Source organism: Octodon degus, unplaced genomic scaffold (genome assembly GCF_000260255.1).
Source record: "Octodon degus isolate 3935 unplaced genomic scaffold, OctDeg1.0 scaffold00116, whole genome shotgun sequence".
In the NCBI taxonomy this organism is placed as follows: domain Eukaryota; kingdom Metazoa; phylum Chordata; class Mammalia; order Rodentia; family Octodontidae; genus Octodon; species Octodon degus.
This window is the reverse complement of record NW_004524692.1, coordinates 5641384-5657178: the sequence shown is the minus strand read 5'-3', so window position 1 is coordinate 5657178 and position 15795 is coordinate 5641384. Positions and strand designations below refer to the sequence as shown.

Sequence of the window (15795 nt, the reverse complement as noted above, 5' to 3'; positions counted from 1 at the left end):
TATAGGTGTGTAAACTCAGCAAAATATTCTAAAAGAGTCCAGTAGTCCACAATAGTACTGGGTGTTACGCTTCACTGGCAATGTCAGAAATTGTTGACCTGAGTCCCCACAGCTCAACATAACAGCATGGCTTTACTTCTTATATTTAGTTTTTATACTTTTCTGCTGGATGGTTAAGACCAAGGTAAAGCAGGACCTATGCAACAAGAGTTATAGCTTTTGGGTCTGATAAGGTCAGTGAAATCCCCTCAGGATTTCTCCTGAGATCCTGTACTTCAGATTGTAGATCCTTTGTCAAGTCAGCCATGTGGATGAGTCACGGCCATTGCTTGGCCAATGTGCTCTCTGTGAAAGCCTGAAAGAATGTTTTCTGTCCATGTGACTCTCCTTAGGCACACTTTACATCATCGATCACTTTCCTCTTTGGCCCCCATAATCTCCTTGATCAGAAAATTTGGGACACTACAAGGCAGAAGGATTTTTTTTTTTCTTCTCCGAATGCCTTCAGGGCAGGTTTGGCTGGCTTGAGTTGTGGGCATCGAACTGGAGCAACCTGAGCCTGACTGCTTTGTTGAAGCAGTCACTTAAAGAACTGAGCTAAGGGGCAGGCCCACCTCCGTGACGAATGTTATTATGTATATCTAAAGCGTACCAATAAAATTTATTATGATTATGATTATTTTGTCTTTTTGAGACAGGGTCTCACTGTGTAATTCAGGCTGGCCTGAGTTGACTTTGTAGCCCAGGCTGGTCTTGAATCTGCAATGAACCTCCTGCCTCAGCCTCCCAAGTGCTGGGATTACAGGCATGAGTCACCACATCTGGCTAATAAAATTAATTTAAAAAGGACACCACTCATTGTACAGTTGAGAAAAGAGATTTCAGAAAACAAGCGGATTAAGCCCACATCATTATATGAAGGGACTGAGACTAGTATTCAGTATGATTTCAGAGTTCCATGTCCTTTCCAAATGCCCCAAGAGCAGGATGGCCAGAGATAAATGGCACCAAAGCAGTCATTCTCCATGGAGAGAGCAAGTCAATTAATATATTTTACTCTTTCATTCAGACTCATTTTCAGGCCAATTTTTTAAAAGAAAAATATTTTTGGCTCTGTCATGCTTATTTGCATCCACATTTTCTGGAGAGGGTGCTAGTGCATATTATAAAGCTGGATGTGTGTATCACGTCTGTGTCACTGTTCGTGTGGGTTACTGGAGCCTGTTGCTAACTCTAGGGGATGTCTACATTCACTTCCTCCCCTCCCTTTCCTTCCCAAGGCTACCTCAGTACTCTGGGCCCATCCCCATATAAGGTCCTGTCTGGGGAAGTTCTCCAGAATTTGTTGCTCCCGAAATCCCCACACCCTCCTCTTTTGGAGCATTTTTAGAACTGGTGGTTTCCTGCAGCTGTCAGCTGTTTACTCTTGCTGCCAATAACTTTGACTTCTCCCCAGCAACAGTCAGTGGGGAAGGTATTCAATTGGCTCACAAGCATTTTCTTTAGCCAATCAAATGCTAACATATTGAAATTCACTTCCTTGCCACATTCACCCTAACCAATAAGAGGCTGGTTTTGTCCCTTGCTGGCTGTCAATGTGGCATTTTATTATTATTATTATTATTATTATTATTATTATTGCTTCCAACTGAGTTAAGTCTTTTTATTCTTTTGGTAATCTCTTCCAGGGTTAACTACTTCCATTGTAGGTGATGAAATATGTAAGGCTCCACTTCAAATGTTGGCACTGCTATGAACATAGTCTCTTTCCCTTCTCTGCAACTCAGAATTAAAACTTTGATTCTTGTTTTATATTCCAGTCTCAGAAGTAGTTCCACTGCAGAAGTTATTTGCAGACAGTCTTATGCTTTTTAGCAGTGGTCTCTGACCAGGTTCTATCTTCTCCATGAACACTACCAATTGACTTGGTTTAGATATGTATTAAACTAAGAGGCATTCTCTCAAAAGAGTTTAAATGCACTTTATTTTTAGACAACCTACATGACATGTTTTTTCCCTAAAAAACAATGCCTCCACTCCAAATAAATCACTGTCAAAATAAACGAAGCGTTCAAGATGACATCAGTCCCATTTGTCTAAAATCCTAGTGTTGTGTAGATGACAAGCAGCAGCCAGTTATGACAAGTGATAGATCCAAGGTTAACATCAAATCCGTTAACATTTTTCCATTTCTAAACCATTCTTAGGGCCGGGGAGATTGCTCAGTAGAATAAGCGCTTTCCTGGCAAGTGGAAGGGCCGGAGTTCAATCCCCGCCCCGGAAAAGAAAAAAAAAAACTTTCCCTCAATCTAAACCATTCTTAAAGAAAATCATCAATGGGGTCACACCATCCTCACGGTAGTCCAGGAGAGCAACCATGCCATCTGGATTCATGTTTGCACCAATAAAGAACTGATAATTTTTGAAATTAGCAAGGATGTGCTTGATTTGCTTTGCAGCCCCTGTCATAAACCGTTTTACTCTTTCTGGTATTTGTTCTTCAAGTTTGCCTTTGATTGATTTCATATAATCTTTGATGTATTTTTTGTAGGCCTCTTTTGTGAAGCTGGTTTCCTGCAAGTGATGGTTCATTACAATATCTACACCAGTGACTACTGTGCTTTCGGTGCCTTCGCCCTCTGGGCCTTCAGCGGAGGCATTGCCACCAATGAGCGCGTCGTCAATGACACACTCTGTTCTACTGACCGTCTTGCCCTCCACCTCCAGGCACAGCCCGTCCGCGATCTCCCGGATCTTGTAAATGTCGGAGAACATCTCATCGTGGCTGATGAGGTCCCGGTAGATAATCATGATGGTGGCTGAGGGAGGTGGCGGCCGCGCAAGCTTAGCAGGAGCCGGGAGCTCAGAGCGAGCTTGGTGCAGCCCGAGCGGCGCTAGGGGGGAGGGGGGAGCGGGCGGGAAAAAAAGCGGCATTTTTTTTTTTAATGTATTTGGTACAGTGTCTCACTACGCAGCTCAGATTCATAGTGATTCTCCTGTTTTCAGCCACTCCAGCACTGGGATTACAGGCATGCGCCACCACACCCAAAATCAGTGGCTGGCTCAGCGTCTCTGGGGGTGGAGCCCACGCAGCAATGTGGTATTTCAGAAAACAAAATACTGTAGTATTGTATGGAGATGAAATAAGTGATGGAGTAGAAATGTAAATGTCCATTTCTCGGCACTTTCCAGAAATCCTGGTTCTCCCACCTCCACCACAAAAATAATGGTTGGACAGATGCCCAGATTTCCTCTGTTCTAACCACAGAAGCAGAGAGTCTCCGGGGCAGGAGGAACTTACAGAAATGAGCCCACTTCCATTATTGTCCCTGTCTTCTCCTCCCTTCCAACACGTATGCATGCACAGCAGTCAGCATCTCATGGCTGTCCTAACTCTGCTTGAACTTCGCTAGGGATGAGGCATGCACTTCCTCGCCAGTCACTCTCCTTTACCAGAGCCTCCTCCATCGCTCTTTTCATCTCTAACATCAGAATCTCAAGCAATTTCAGTGTCTTCTTTCTTGCTGTTATTCCTGTTTCTGAACCTGATGTATACCCACACCCTACTAGCTCAGGACCTTGGCAGCAGAAGTAGGCAGGTGGGGAGACAGAGGTCTCCTGGGTTCTCACCGGGAGGTATGTGCTCCCTGCAGCCCCCCACCCCCTTTAGGGGAAGTTTTTATTTTTTTATTTTTGGCGCTGAGGACCAAACCCAGAGTGTCCAGCTTGCTAGGCAATCATCCTACCACTGAGCCAAATCCCCAACTCCAGTTCCCCTATAAAAATCTGAACTTTAGGACACTAGGTGGAGTCTATAACCTGGATCTGGGAGGGGTGCTACAGAAATGATTTTTTAAAGTTGTATTTCTTTTTTTCTTTTCTTTTCTTTTTTTAACATTTATTGTGTGTGTGTGTGTGTGTGTGTGTGTGTGTGGCCAGCTCAGCCCACCTGGGGGCGTGGCTGGCTGGTATGTGGTGCTGGGGGATCGAACCACGGTCCCTGTGCTTTGCCGAGCTTGTTCCTAGTAGGTGCTTTAGACCACTGAGCCATCTCTCCAGCCCCAGAAATGATTTTTTTTTAAATTTTTATTTTATTTGTGGAACCAGGGATTGAACACAGGTCCTTGTGCTTGCCAGGCAAGTGCTTATTCTACTGAGCTATCTCCCGGCCCCTAAATTTTTTGAAAGAAGTGATCATTTAAAGGCTGGGCAGATAGCTCAGCTGATTAAAGCACCTGCTTAGGCAGACACAGGGACCCAGGTTTGATCCCCAGCGTGCTGTGCTGGCCCCACCTCCAGGGTGCACTGAGATTGTGACTGAGACCGCGACTGGAACTGAGGCTGGGCGTAATGGTGCCTGTAATCCCAGCACTTTTGAGGCTCAAAAACAGGAGAATGACTACAAGTGTGATCTATGTAGTGAGACCCTGTATACCCTGTACTATATAAATACAAAAAGAAAAAGAAAAGAAGGGATCATTTTAGAAAGCATCTGGGCTTTGCCTGACATTGAACACTAGGTGCCCATTATTTCTTTTTGAAGAGCTTGCTCTTTCTCTGCCTTCGTTTCTCTTATTTTCCATCCACTTCTCTACCTATTCAATCATAGAGGTAGCCGCTATCATTTAAAAAAAGAAAAAGGACAGAAAAAAACCCACTTTTTTTTTTATCTCAGTAAAAACCCTACCCACTAAGCAAAGGATTTCTTAAAATAGTACATACAGAAGCGATTTACAAAGGGTGAATCACTGAGAGCTCTTAAGAAAGTGAGAAGGAAAAAAGAAAGAAAGACAGTGAGAAGGGCTATGAGAATTACCAGCTCTGAGGACCCAACCCAAGGCATACCCTCCTTCCCCGCAGAGCCCATTCAGTCCAGGGTTCGGCCTTTGCCCTGTTCATCTTGCCCTTGTCTTCCAGTTCCTTGTATTGTCCCATCATTTGTTTTCCTCTGAGACTGCAATGCAAGCTCCTTCAGGATGTGGGCATATATTGTGTTTGTGCCTCACAGTAACTCCGCATAGAGCTCTGCTCATTGTACCATGAGCTCATAGCATCAAGGTCCTTGAATGCATTCTTGGTGGTCCCACTTTTGCTAATTAGATAGAACAATTGACAATAACTTGGCCTCAACCCCCTGTCCCATTCCCATCTCCTTCTTCCTGGTTGGGAGGAGACCAGGGCAAAAGCCCAGCCAGCAGTAGGGCCATGTTGACTGAGAGAGGCGTGTGGGTGGCCCTTTTCACACTGTCACAGTGGCAGCAGGCATGGTGCCGGGTGGTGTAAAGTACAGGGCATAATGTAAGGCTCTGCCTGGGGCAGACCTCAGCTCAGCTCCAATGAACAGGGCACACAATCTCCACTGCCAGCCTCTGCCCTCCAGTCCCAGCTCTGTACCCAAAACCACACTAGGCAGCCCAGCAGGGGTGCCATGGCAGTGTGGCACCTTAGTCCTTCCACCCTTCCCTCCCCACCCTCCGCTCAGGGTCTTCTTTTCCTGTAGCTGCTCTTTCCCCTTCACTCTTGGTCTATTACCTGACTCCCAGCAGTCCTTCTGCCACTCAAAACTCCAAACTTTTACAGCATCTGCCCACTGCCCTTTCCCACCTGGTCCCATGCACGACTCACACAGGTTCTCGCACCAGTGAAGTCACCTGCGCAGACAAGTGGAGCCTTCCCAGCACTTCACTGTTCCTCTTGTATTTGGCTACCCTCTGGCCCTGCTTCATGCTGTTTTTTGTTTTGTTTTATTTTTTATTTTATTTTATTTTTTTGGTGGTAGTAGGGATTGAACTTGAGACCTTGTGCTTGCCAGGCAGGCATTTATGCCACTGAGCTGTATCCTCAACTCTTTTTTTTTTTTTTTTTTTTTGCGGAACCGGGGATTGAACTCAGATCCTTGTGTTTGCCAGTTAAGCACTTATCCTACTGAGCCATCTCCCCAGCCCCTGTATCCCCAACTCTTGTGCTGTTCTTTTTACTTCATCACCTGTCCCCAAATGGGCCACATCCTGTCCCTCCTATTGACTTCGCTTCTAACCCCACATCTCCAAAGATGTCTTCTGGGGACCCTGTCCCAGTCACCCAGTAATCCTAAGAATAACCGTTCACACTGCCAGACCATTACTACTCAAAAATACAGAAACCCTTGCACCTAGAACAACACTGTGGGAACAGTTACTTTTAATCCAATCAGTGACCCAACACCCCCCAGCTAGTGAGATGCTGGCCCCCAGCCCAAATTCAGATCCATGGGCATTTCCTATGTCAACAGCCCTGCTGTTGACAGTACTAAGTAACCACAGCTGCAGTTTGTTGCGCACCTACCAGGTGCTGTGCATTGTGCTAGTTCTTTATTTACATTATTTAATCCACACAACAATGAATCTCTAAGGAGGTATTATTATTGGAAAATTAGAAAACCAATGCTCAGAGTCATGGAGCCGAGATGCAATCCATATTTGACTCAAAAGGAGCACATAAATAGCAGAATTCAACATACATCTTACAAATATGATCATCTGTCACTCCCTGAAGGCCTAGCCTACCCTTGGCCTTTCCTCTCCCAGCAAATTAAATTCAGAGAGAGGAAAGCAGGGCAGGTTGTACCTCATACATAAGCACACACACACACACACACACACACACAAACGCATGCACGCGCGCACGCACGCACACACACACCACTTACACTTATCATTGACACCCTGGATTGCCGAGCCAGGGCAAGTGCTATGAGGAGGTCAGTTTCCCCAGGTCTGTAGTCTTTGTCCCCTTCCCTGGTGCTAAATGAAAGTGAATAAATACTTAATAAATACAATCGGGGCCCAGGACTCACCCTGCCTTCCCCTTGCCACCTGTGGCCAGTAGGGAAGAGGAGACTGTCTCCTAGCCCCTTTCCTGCACTAACCCATCCCTATCCCCCAGGGCAGGAGACAGGGGCAAGGCCAGCCTGCACAGCAGGCCAGAGAGGAGGGTGGGCCACACCCACAGTCCCTCCCCGCTGTGTCTTAGCATGAGGCGGCAGCAGAAGCCCCCTCATTTTCCCAGCTGAGTCCGAGGCCCCGGCTCCCAGAAAGGGCTGCCGGGATGGTGAGGTTATTTCCTGCCCACCCAGGGGCGCCGCCGGAGGATTTCCAGAATCTGTGCCCGGCGGTGTAGCCAGTCCTGCGGAGGCGGGCGTGGTGTGGAAGGGACTGGCTGGGGCACAAAGAAGCTGTACCGAAGGCGAACATTCTGTGGGTGGCCAGCCACCAGGGCTTGTAGCGTCAAGGGCTGGGCCAGTGGCCCATGGCCTGACAGGGTCTCTGAGGCTGCAGTGGCCCCGCTGTAGTGCAAGCTGACCGCCCCAGGCAGTACCACATCTGTGGGAGAGGGCATCAGTGTGTATTCACCATTCAAGGCATAGGAACCATCCTCAAGCTTCAGGGCCAAGTAAATGTTCCGAGGACCAGGGGGCCCTTGTTGTCGAACAAGGATGTGAGTGGCCCCTGCGGGGATAGTGACCACGGTGTTGTATCCATACCTGTGTGGAAGGAGCAGATGGGGAGCTCAGCACCTCCTGAGTGCCCTCAGCCTTCTGCACTGTCACCTGACATGTGTGTGTGCACAGAGGCTTGTCTCCCCTCTGATGTGAGCTGTGCAAGCCTAAGTCAGAGCTACACAGACAGGCACCCTTTGCCCTCCTATCTCCAGACATTGCTGCCAGCTCCCCCCGTACACAGGTGCCTTCTCAGCCCCACTTCCCTGCTGCCTATCCAGTTCCTATCTCCTTCCAAGACTCAGCTCAGCGGTCACCTCCCAAGGACATCTTCCTGGTGCTGAACACGGACACTGCACTGTAACTTCCAACTCCTTGATCTCCCTGCTATGCTAGGGAAACAGGTAGTTCATAGCTCTCTCCTCAGAACCCAGAACAACATCTAGGAGGGCAGAAAGGGAAAAGAAATGATGAAGGAACCTGAATTTTTTGAAGGAGCCGGACTGCTTGCTGCAGCCAGAGCCATCCCCGCCGCACACCATGCACTTGTCGAACTTCTTTTTGGAGCCAATAACGCGGTCACAGCCAGCATGGATGCAGCGGCCCTGGACACAGACTGAGGAACTGTCTGGAGAACAGGGAGTCCCATCTACTACCTGGACAGAAGAGATGGGACAGTGTAAGTGGTTCTTCCTAAACCGGAAGGACAGGAAAACCAGACAAGACTCAGGTCCCATGGGGCATCAGAAAAGCTGATGATGTGTGGGGCAAGGAAGGTGTGCAGGGTGAGTCCCAGCCACTGCGTAAGACGATAATTAATATAATTATAAAATCCACTACTTTCACCAGGCATGGTGGTACATATCCATAATCTCAGCACTCCTGGACCCTCCAGCTGGAGGATCACAAAAGTTTGAGCCCAGCCTGGGCAATTTAGCAACTCAGTGAGACTTCATCTCAAAAGTAACAAGAGCGCTGGGACGTAGTTTAGTGCAAAGGTATCAGTTCTTAATACCCCCCAAAACATTTTTAAACAGGTCATGAACCAGGCAGTGTATCAAATCCTTTATAAAAATGAACATAGGGGCTGGTGAGATGGCTCAGTGGTCTAAAGCACCTACTTAGAACAAGCTTAGCAAAGCACAGGGACCATGGTTCAATCCCCCAGCACCACAGGCCAGCCAGCCCCGCCCCCTGGTGGGCTGAGCTGGCCACACACACACACACACACATAAAAATTTTTTTAAAATGAACATAAAAATCTTCCAAACTATTATTTGAGGTTTCTATAGATGAAACATTTAGAAAGATCAAGGAACTTGCCTAAAGCCTACATAAACAACAGGCTAAGGTGCAAGGTGGAAATTTTAGCTTTTGGTCCTGAAACCAAGTCCTAAACCTAAACCTGATGCTACTGCCCCACATAGACGCTAGAGGGCGCCAACCAACAGGCATTCTCCGCAGATGGGGGAAGGTAGGGAGGGAGCTAAAGACTGCTAAAGCTGGCTTTCTTCCACCTTCACCCACCACTCCTGATTCATACAGAGGTAGTATAGGGGCGTCAGTCATCTCTAGGAAGCCTGTCTATCGAGGGACTGGCTGTCCATGAGCCAACTGCTGCCATTACTGTAGCTTGACAGCAAAACTGATAGAGTCAAGTACTTACCCAAAGGCCACAAACTTTCATTCTCCCCAAATGCAGGGCAAGGAGATGGGGTGGGGACCAAGGGTGGGAGGATGTGACAGGCCAGAGCAGCCTCCCTGGCCACTTATCCATCCTACAGCTTATTTTCCTAATACACATGGACAGGTAGGTCTGTGGCTGTGGGAAAGCCAGCAGGGCTGTGTTTTTTTTTTTTTAAAGCTACAACTCTTTTTTTTTTTTTTTTTTTAATTTTTATTTATTTATTTATTTGAGAGAGAGAGAGAGAAAGAGAGAGAGAGAGAGAGAGAGGCCAGCTCAGCCCACCAGGGGGCGGGCTGGCTGGCATGTGGTGCTGGGGGATTGAACCGCGGTCCCTGTGCTTTGCTAAGCTTGTTCTAAGTAGGTGCTTTAGACCACTGAGCCATCTCACCAGCCCAGGGCTGTGTTTTGAAGGATTTTTGCCATCAGAAAGCAAAGGGACAAATGGGATATCTGAGTATAGACAAGGTGGGGTCTTCCTGGCCCTTACCCGTGGTTTCAGCACATAGTAGTAGCCCAGGGCCTGGGCCTGGCAGGTGAGTTTGCACTGGTCCCGGGGGGCCACACCGGCATAGCGAGGAACCCAGTCCATAGGTCCTGGGAAGTTCTTTAAGAGGTCATTATGATGGTTGAAGGCAGCACACTGCTCCTCACGGAAGGTCAATGCTAGAGGGGTGAAATGGACAGTCAGAGCCCCTCTCCTCACACTGCCTCCCCAACCCCAAAACCTCTTCAGCTAGCCACTCAGAACCCTAGACACCATAGCATGTCTACCCTCATAGACTGCTAGGGACAGTTCCAGAAAGGTAAAGTCACTCCATGCCAACAGCTGGGTCAAACAACAATAGTTGGTTATTTTAGCCCAGGCTGGCCTCAAACAGTCGAATTCTCTGCCTCAGGCTCCTGAGTCCTGGGATTTTTGCCGGCATGTACCATCACGCCCCACTGACACCTTGCTCTACCCTCCCTCAGGTGAGGGAAGGAACCCAGCGGTCCTCTCACCTGAGCCAGTTGGACAATTCTGAGTGTTGCAGGAGCGGAAGCGAGTGCGACGGCCTTCACAGTACTTTCCACCATTCCGGGGGACAGGCTTTGTGCAATCCCGGGAAGAGAACTGGACACCACTCCCACAGCTCCGAGAGCAGTCGCCCCATGGGCCCCAAGGACCCCAGCCACCAGCCTGTGGAACCTGTAGAAGCACAAATTGGGCAGGTGGGATAAATGTACTCTCTCCTGGGCTTATGGAGTCTCCACTCCCAGGCCCTTTACCGCCCCTGCCTCCTGCCCTCACATTGAAGTCTTTGAGCTGGTCCACATGGAGGCAGCGACCGCCCATGCAGGCCTGTGTGGGCCCACAGGGGGTGCCGTCGGCCCAAGGTGAGTGCTTGGTTTGGCACATGGCATGGCCATTGAGGTGGCCAGAGCACCAGAGAGCAGCACAGGGTGGTGGCAGCTGTGGACAGTGGTGCGAGTCAGGCCCAAAGGTCAGCTGGCACTGGCGGTCTGCGTCATAGTCCTTGCCAGGAAAAGTCACAGGCAGACTCAGGGGAGCCTCTGGCTTGTCTAAGAGACAGTGTCCTGGAAGGAAGTAGAGGCACAAAGTCAGCCAGGGGCCAAGGGCAGCCTTCAGAATGCACAGCTGAAATTCAGGCTTGCTAGGGCCTGGGGGATCATTCCCCCCCCAAAAAAAAAGTCCTAGGGCTCTACGAGGCTTTAAACAGCAGCTATACTTTATTGGATGCTTATTATGTGGTGAGCACAAGCTAAGTGATATTTAATTGTGGCAAATACCTAGGAGGTAGGTATTATACCTCGTTTACACCTAGTTAATACATAAGCTACAAGCAACAAGAGGTGAAATAGCCAGCAGTTACCTCTGCACATACCTAAGGGACAGAGGCAGGACAGGAGCCTGAAGCACTGTCTTCCTATGTTACCTGCTGCAGGATCTTTGCATCTGTTTCTCAGCAGCAGCTCTGCCTAGTGACAGTTGAGCTGCTTGCTCTTCTTGCATAGCACACTGGGTGACAAAGTAGTCACCTCCTTCACATCTGCCCTGTCACAGTGTTGGACAGGTCTGGCCCTCAGAAGTCCAGTTCTAACTCTCTGAGCCAAAACTTTGCTCCCCTCACGGGGCCATTTATTTTGGTAGGAAGTGGGAAGCACACAGACAGCCATTCCTTCACCCTCCACGTGAAGAAGCAAGTAGAGGGAGCGGTGTGATGTGACTGAGCCCTTCCCAGGAAAAGGTGAGGGCCATCTACTTACCATAGCCATTGTCCAGGAAGTCCGTGATGAATTGGGCACTGCAGGGGGACCAGGGCTCCTCAGGGTCCACGTGTGCCATCACGGGGGCCATGACATGGTGGGACTTGCTTCCTTGTACATTCAGACTGCTGCATGGCTTGGAGTTGTCATGAAGCATGTTGAAGACGTGGCCTGGGAGAGCAGAGGGCCTGCTAGTGTCCAGGGGCCCACCCTTGCACCTTGGCGGGGTTCCCTTGTGAATGCGGTTGCAGCTGGAATGCTAGTCCCCACTCCACCTTGCCCCAATCTCCTTCGGATGCCGACTGCTCCTAACATGGAGGTCTGACTTCCCTCCCCCAAAGGAGATTCCTTGCCTTTCACATTTTGTTTAGAGCAAATACTTCTAGCCCAGAAACCCTATTCCCTCATTGTCTCCTCCTCTTCCTCCACACACACACACACACACACACACACACACACACACACCCCTTTCGTGGTAAGTACTCACATACTGTCTTATTTAATAGGAAAATTTTAGACTTAGTTGTGGAGGTAGGCCTGAGGAGGAGGAAGAAATACCTTGGGGCCACCATCTGTACCCTGGCCAGCTCACAAACCCCTTGTTCATGTACCCTTGGTGCTCCCTGGTCCCAGCTCCTCCTTACCTAGCTCATGTGCAGCAGTGAAGGCTGACTGGAGCCCATCGTCCTCCACCACAGCACAACTCCGAGCTGGGTCACACACAGTACCCACATCGGCCATACCCAGGGTGTCACAAGTGGAGACCCCACACAGGTCCTGTGGAGAGGGGTCAGAGAAGACACATTGGAACAGCCAAGACTTACATCCCATAGTGCTGGAATCTGGATTGTTGTGGGGGCCTGGGCTCTGAGGACCCAGTGCTGTCAGGGGCCAGAGAGCCCCACATGGCAGGCACCATTTCCATCACAGTCATGGAGTGGTGCCTCTGGGCAGTGCAGTACCCACCTGGGGTCCTGACTGGGGCCTCACCTGACGGGTAAACAGAATGGCAGTGTCAAAGTGGTCAGGGTCCGAGTCCTCGGGGGTGTTGAGGCCCTGCTGCCAGGCACAAAAGCTGCGTAATGTCTGGGCGGCACTGGGCCCCACCTGGGGCCCCTCCTGGCCTGACCCCAGAATCACCAGTCGTGTCACCACTAAGCTGACAGGGTTGCGGATGCTTGGGTGCTTGAAGGCCTTGGCGGCTGCTGCCATAACTGTCAGCAGGTAGTGCTTCAGTCCTGCTCCGTGGAATGCTGCCATCTTGTCATCGGCCACCACCAGGGTCTCCACAAATCTACTCAGTGAAGCAAAGCGCTAGAGAGGAAGAGGGAGAGGAGGATCCTGAAATAGCCTCCCAGCCCCGTGGATCGCTTCTCCCCTCCCTCACTTCCTGGGCCTGGAAATAAGCAGAGCCAGCTGGGCCCTGCATAACCCCTGGGATTCCTGACAGTCTGGGTTGAGCCCTCCCCTCAACCCCAAATCCCTGGGCTTTTGTGGTAATGCGGAGGAATCAGCTGTTGGTTCTGAAGGGGAGGAGAGAGATGCCACGTCCCAGGGATGTGTGGGCCCCCAAGTTTAAAAGCCACTGGGTTGCCTCTGGGAGGGGCTCTGGGGTACCCCAGGCCTGAGGATGTATGGCTTGGGCCTGTGGGACTTGGATTGGAGTGTGGGGCTGCAACGTGTCGGAGGAACAATTCAGTCAGCAGCTAGGGCTGGAGCCAGATCTCAGCGTGGCGGGTGTAGAGGGAGGTCTGGTCTGGATTAAAGCTTAAAGCAAGGGAGGGAAAGGGGAGGATGTTAGGGAGAGGGGGAGTGGTGGTCTGAGAGTGGGAAGAAGGAAAGGATGGAGCCCCAGGCAGCCTCACAGTCACTCCACTGAGTGGGATGGCCACTGACCAGGAGGCACAGAACTCTTTCTTACCCTGCCCACTCCTGTCCTAGTTCGCAGTTTGCCAGGACACTTTGGAAGACAGCATCAGAAGCCAGAGGCCAATTCCTCTGGCCTGGCCTCAAACCTCACTCCTTTAGCTGGGTGTGAGGGTGCAAATCATTGGGGCAGAGCCAAAGCCAAGGTGCTGTTAGAGCTTTATTCCTGGGGACAGTGCCAGTGGGAGATACTATGGCCAGCAGGGAGGAAGGAAGGGGGAGCAGTCGTTTCCAGCCTAGTGTATGTGACCCGCTTCTAGGAACCCTCAGAGTGGGTTTGATTAGAAGGGTTGGGCACAAAGGCCAGAGCCTTCCCAAGACAGGAGGTCAGTGGAGAGAAAGGAGAGAGGCAAACAGAAGAGAGGGGAGCAGACGGCCTGAAGCAGAAGTGGGTGAGGACAGGGTGAATGGGGTCAGTGGGACAGACATGGAGGGAGGATATGGCAGGACACACCAGGGTTGCCTACCTTGGCTCTTCGGGGGCTGGGATGGGGACTCCTAGGAGGAGCCTTGACATTGCACATGGGACCCTGGTCGCTGACAGGACTCTTCCGGCGAAGGATATGAGCTCCTGGCCCCCCAGCAGAGTTAAGGGTGCCCCCTTCCAGGGGCTGGAGGTGGAGCTCAGCCCCTCGGTACTGCAACACCCCTAATAGGGCTCCCCCGTCCCAGTGCAGGGATGCCACCGACTCCGGATCTCCATTGATGGTGCCGGTCAGGTAGGTGCCCCGCTCCACTCCGCTCAGCAGCTCAGGCGCCTGGCCTAAGTACTGCACAGTGAGTCCCTCGACCCGCACGCCGGGATCCTGCTCCAGCTCCAGCAGCAGCGTCTCCCCAAAGGCCGGCAAGCGATATAAGAGTCTGGCCGGGGCGTCCGAACCAGGCAGGACGCTGCCGTTGAGCTTCTCGGGAAACACGATCTCCTCCTCCCGGGGGAGGGGGCTGGCCGGCCGGGCTGAAGGCAGGAGGGAGACCAGCAGCAGCAGCCCTAAGAGAGGTGCCGCGGGGGGCAGCAGGCGGGGTTGGACTTTCCGCGGCTCGCGCCTGGCCAGGCCCCTCCCGGGATGTGAGCCTGCAAGGGACATGGCACAGGGGCTGCTGCTGGCAGGGACCAGGTCCTCTACACCCTAGCTACAGAAAGCTCCTGTCTAAAGCTTAGGGCTCCCTCGCGCTAGGCCACAGGCAGTTTTCAGAGGGAATGAGGACCTTCACGGGAGACGGAGAAAACTTAACCCTTCTAATTAAGTGAGCCGCTCAGGGGTCGCTTCTCCAAACTCTCCTCCTGTGCCCTGCCCTGTCTTTCTCCTGCCCAAAGCTTCTCTCTCGGTAGGACTCTGGCTGCGTCTCGGTGTTTGCCCTGCCTCTGCCTCCTTCCGTTGTGCCTTTGTCCCAGCCTCTCCTCTGTCTCTCTGTAACTAAGTGTTGGTGGGTCTCCCCGTGGGCTCTCCGCAGCCTCTCTCCGCGCCAGCTTTTTTAAGTAACCAGAGCTCTGCGATTGATTGGCTAATCTGTAAGCCACTCAGTCAGGAGTTGTGCCAGTGGCTCTGGATGAGTGGATGGGTGTCTCATTGCTTCCCAAAATCTTCGTTTTCTTTCTTTTTTGTTTTGTTTTGTTTTCCTTAATTAAAAAAAAAAAAAAAAAAAAAGGGACTTGCCCAGGGGAGGGGGAGGGAACTCTTTAACAGCTGGATGAGTTTTAAAGACTGAGCCAGCTGACCACACAGCCTTTTTTTCCCCAAATTCCACAAGGAACCCTCAGCTGTCTCTTTCTTTTTGGTGAGACAGAACCCCAGGGGAGGCATGGAGGCAGAGAAAGGGCCTGGCCAACACAGATCATGTCCTGGGAGGATTTCTGCTCCTACTGTCTGACCCTTCTTGGGCTCTCCTTTCTCAAGGCTTCTTCACACTGCCCTCTGCTCCCAGAGACTGATTTCCAGGACCAAGTGGGGAAGAGGTAAGGAAGAAGCGAGAAGGAGGTAGCTTGACATGGCTCAGGGTGGGACCAAACAGCCAGCCAGAGAGGGCAGAGGACAAGTCAGGGGGCAGGAGACTGTGATCAGGAGGTTCATTGCCCAAAGATAGGATGATTCTTCTGGAATGGGTATGTGGAAGAAGCAGACTGTCAGCAGGACTTAACTTTTCTTTTTACAGTAGGCTCCAGGGTGGCATCTCAGGCTTCATAAGTTACCCACTCCCAGCCCTTGGGCACCCTCCACACCCCAACTGCCATCCCAGCCTCCATTTCCCTTTCCCAGGGCTCCTCCTCCCCACTTCCTGACTCCTCATTTCCCAGGCCCAGTTCCCAACAGGCTCTTGGCCCTGTTCCTATGTGGTCCAACTGTCTTCAACCCTCCCCCAGCTTCAAGTCAGTCAGCACCTCATGTAGGCAAGGACTTGCCCTCAGGAGCCAAGAATTACCCAGTGTCATTCTAAGGGAATC

The 15795-nt window shown here is 50.9% G+C and overlaps 1 protein-coding gene and 1 pseudogene across 3 annotated transcripts; both read right to left on the bottom strand.

Annotated features, from left to right (window-relative positions):
* Window positions 1-2304: 2304 nt before the first annotated feature.
* Window positions 2305-2877, bottom strand: LOC105743327 (annotated as a pseudogene). The gene has a single exon (XR_001117264.2). The product of XR_001117264.2 is annotated as a translationally-controlled tumor protein pseudogene (transcript).
* Window positions 2878-6335: 3458 nt separating this feature from the next.
* Adamts4 (ADAM metallopeptidase with thrombospondin type 1 motif 4) lies at window positions 6336-14765 on the bottom strand. 2 transcript variants are annotated; one of them, XM_023699747.1, is made up of 9 exons: window positions 13823-14765; window positions 12420-12743; window positions 12074-12206; window positions 11430-11600; window positions 10453-10739; window positions 10164-10350; window positions 9652-9827; window positions 7958-8133; window positions 6336-7361 (listed from the first exon to the last, which is right to left on the bottom strand). In XM_023699747.1, exons 1-9 carry the CDS (start codon window positions 14438-14440, stop codon window positions 6914-6916), a joined length of 2520 nt encoding a protein of 839 aa, XP_023555515.1. In that variant the 5' UTR covers window positions 14441-14765; the 3' UTR covers window positions 6336-6913. The 2 variants fall into 2 exon arrangements, with proteins under 2 accessions (XP_023555515.1, XP_004639961.1); XM_004639904.2 differs by having other exon boundaries at window positions 7001-7522.
* Window positions 14766-15795: the final 1030 nt, after the last annotated feature.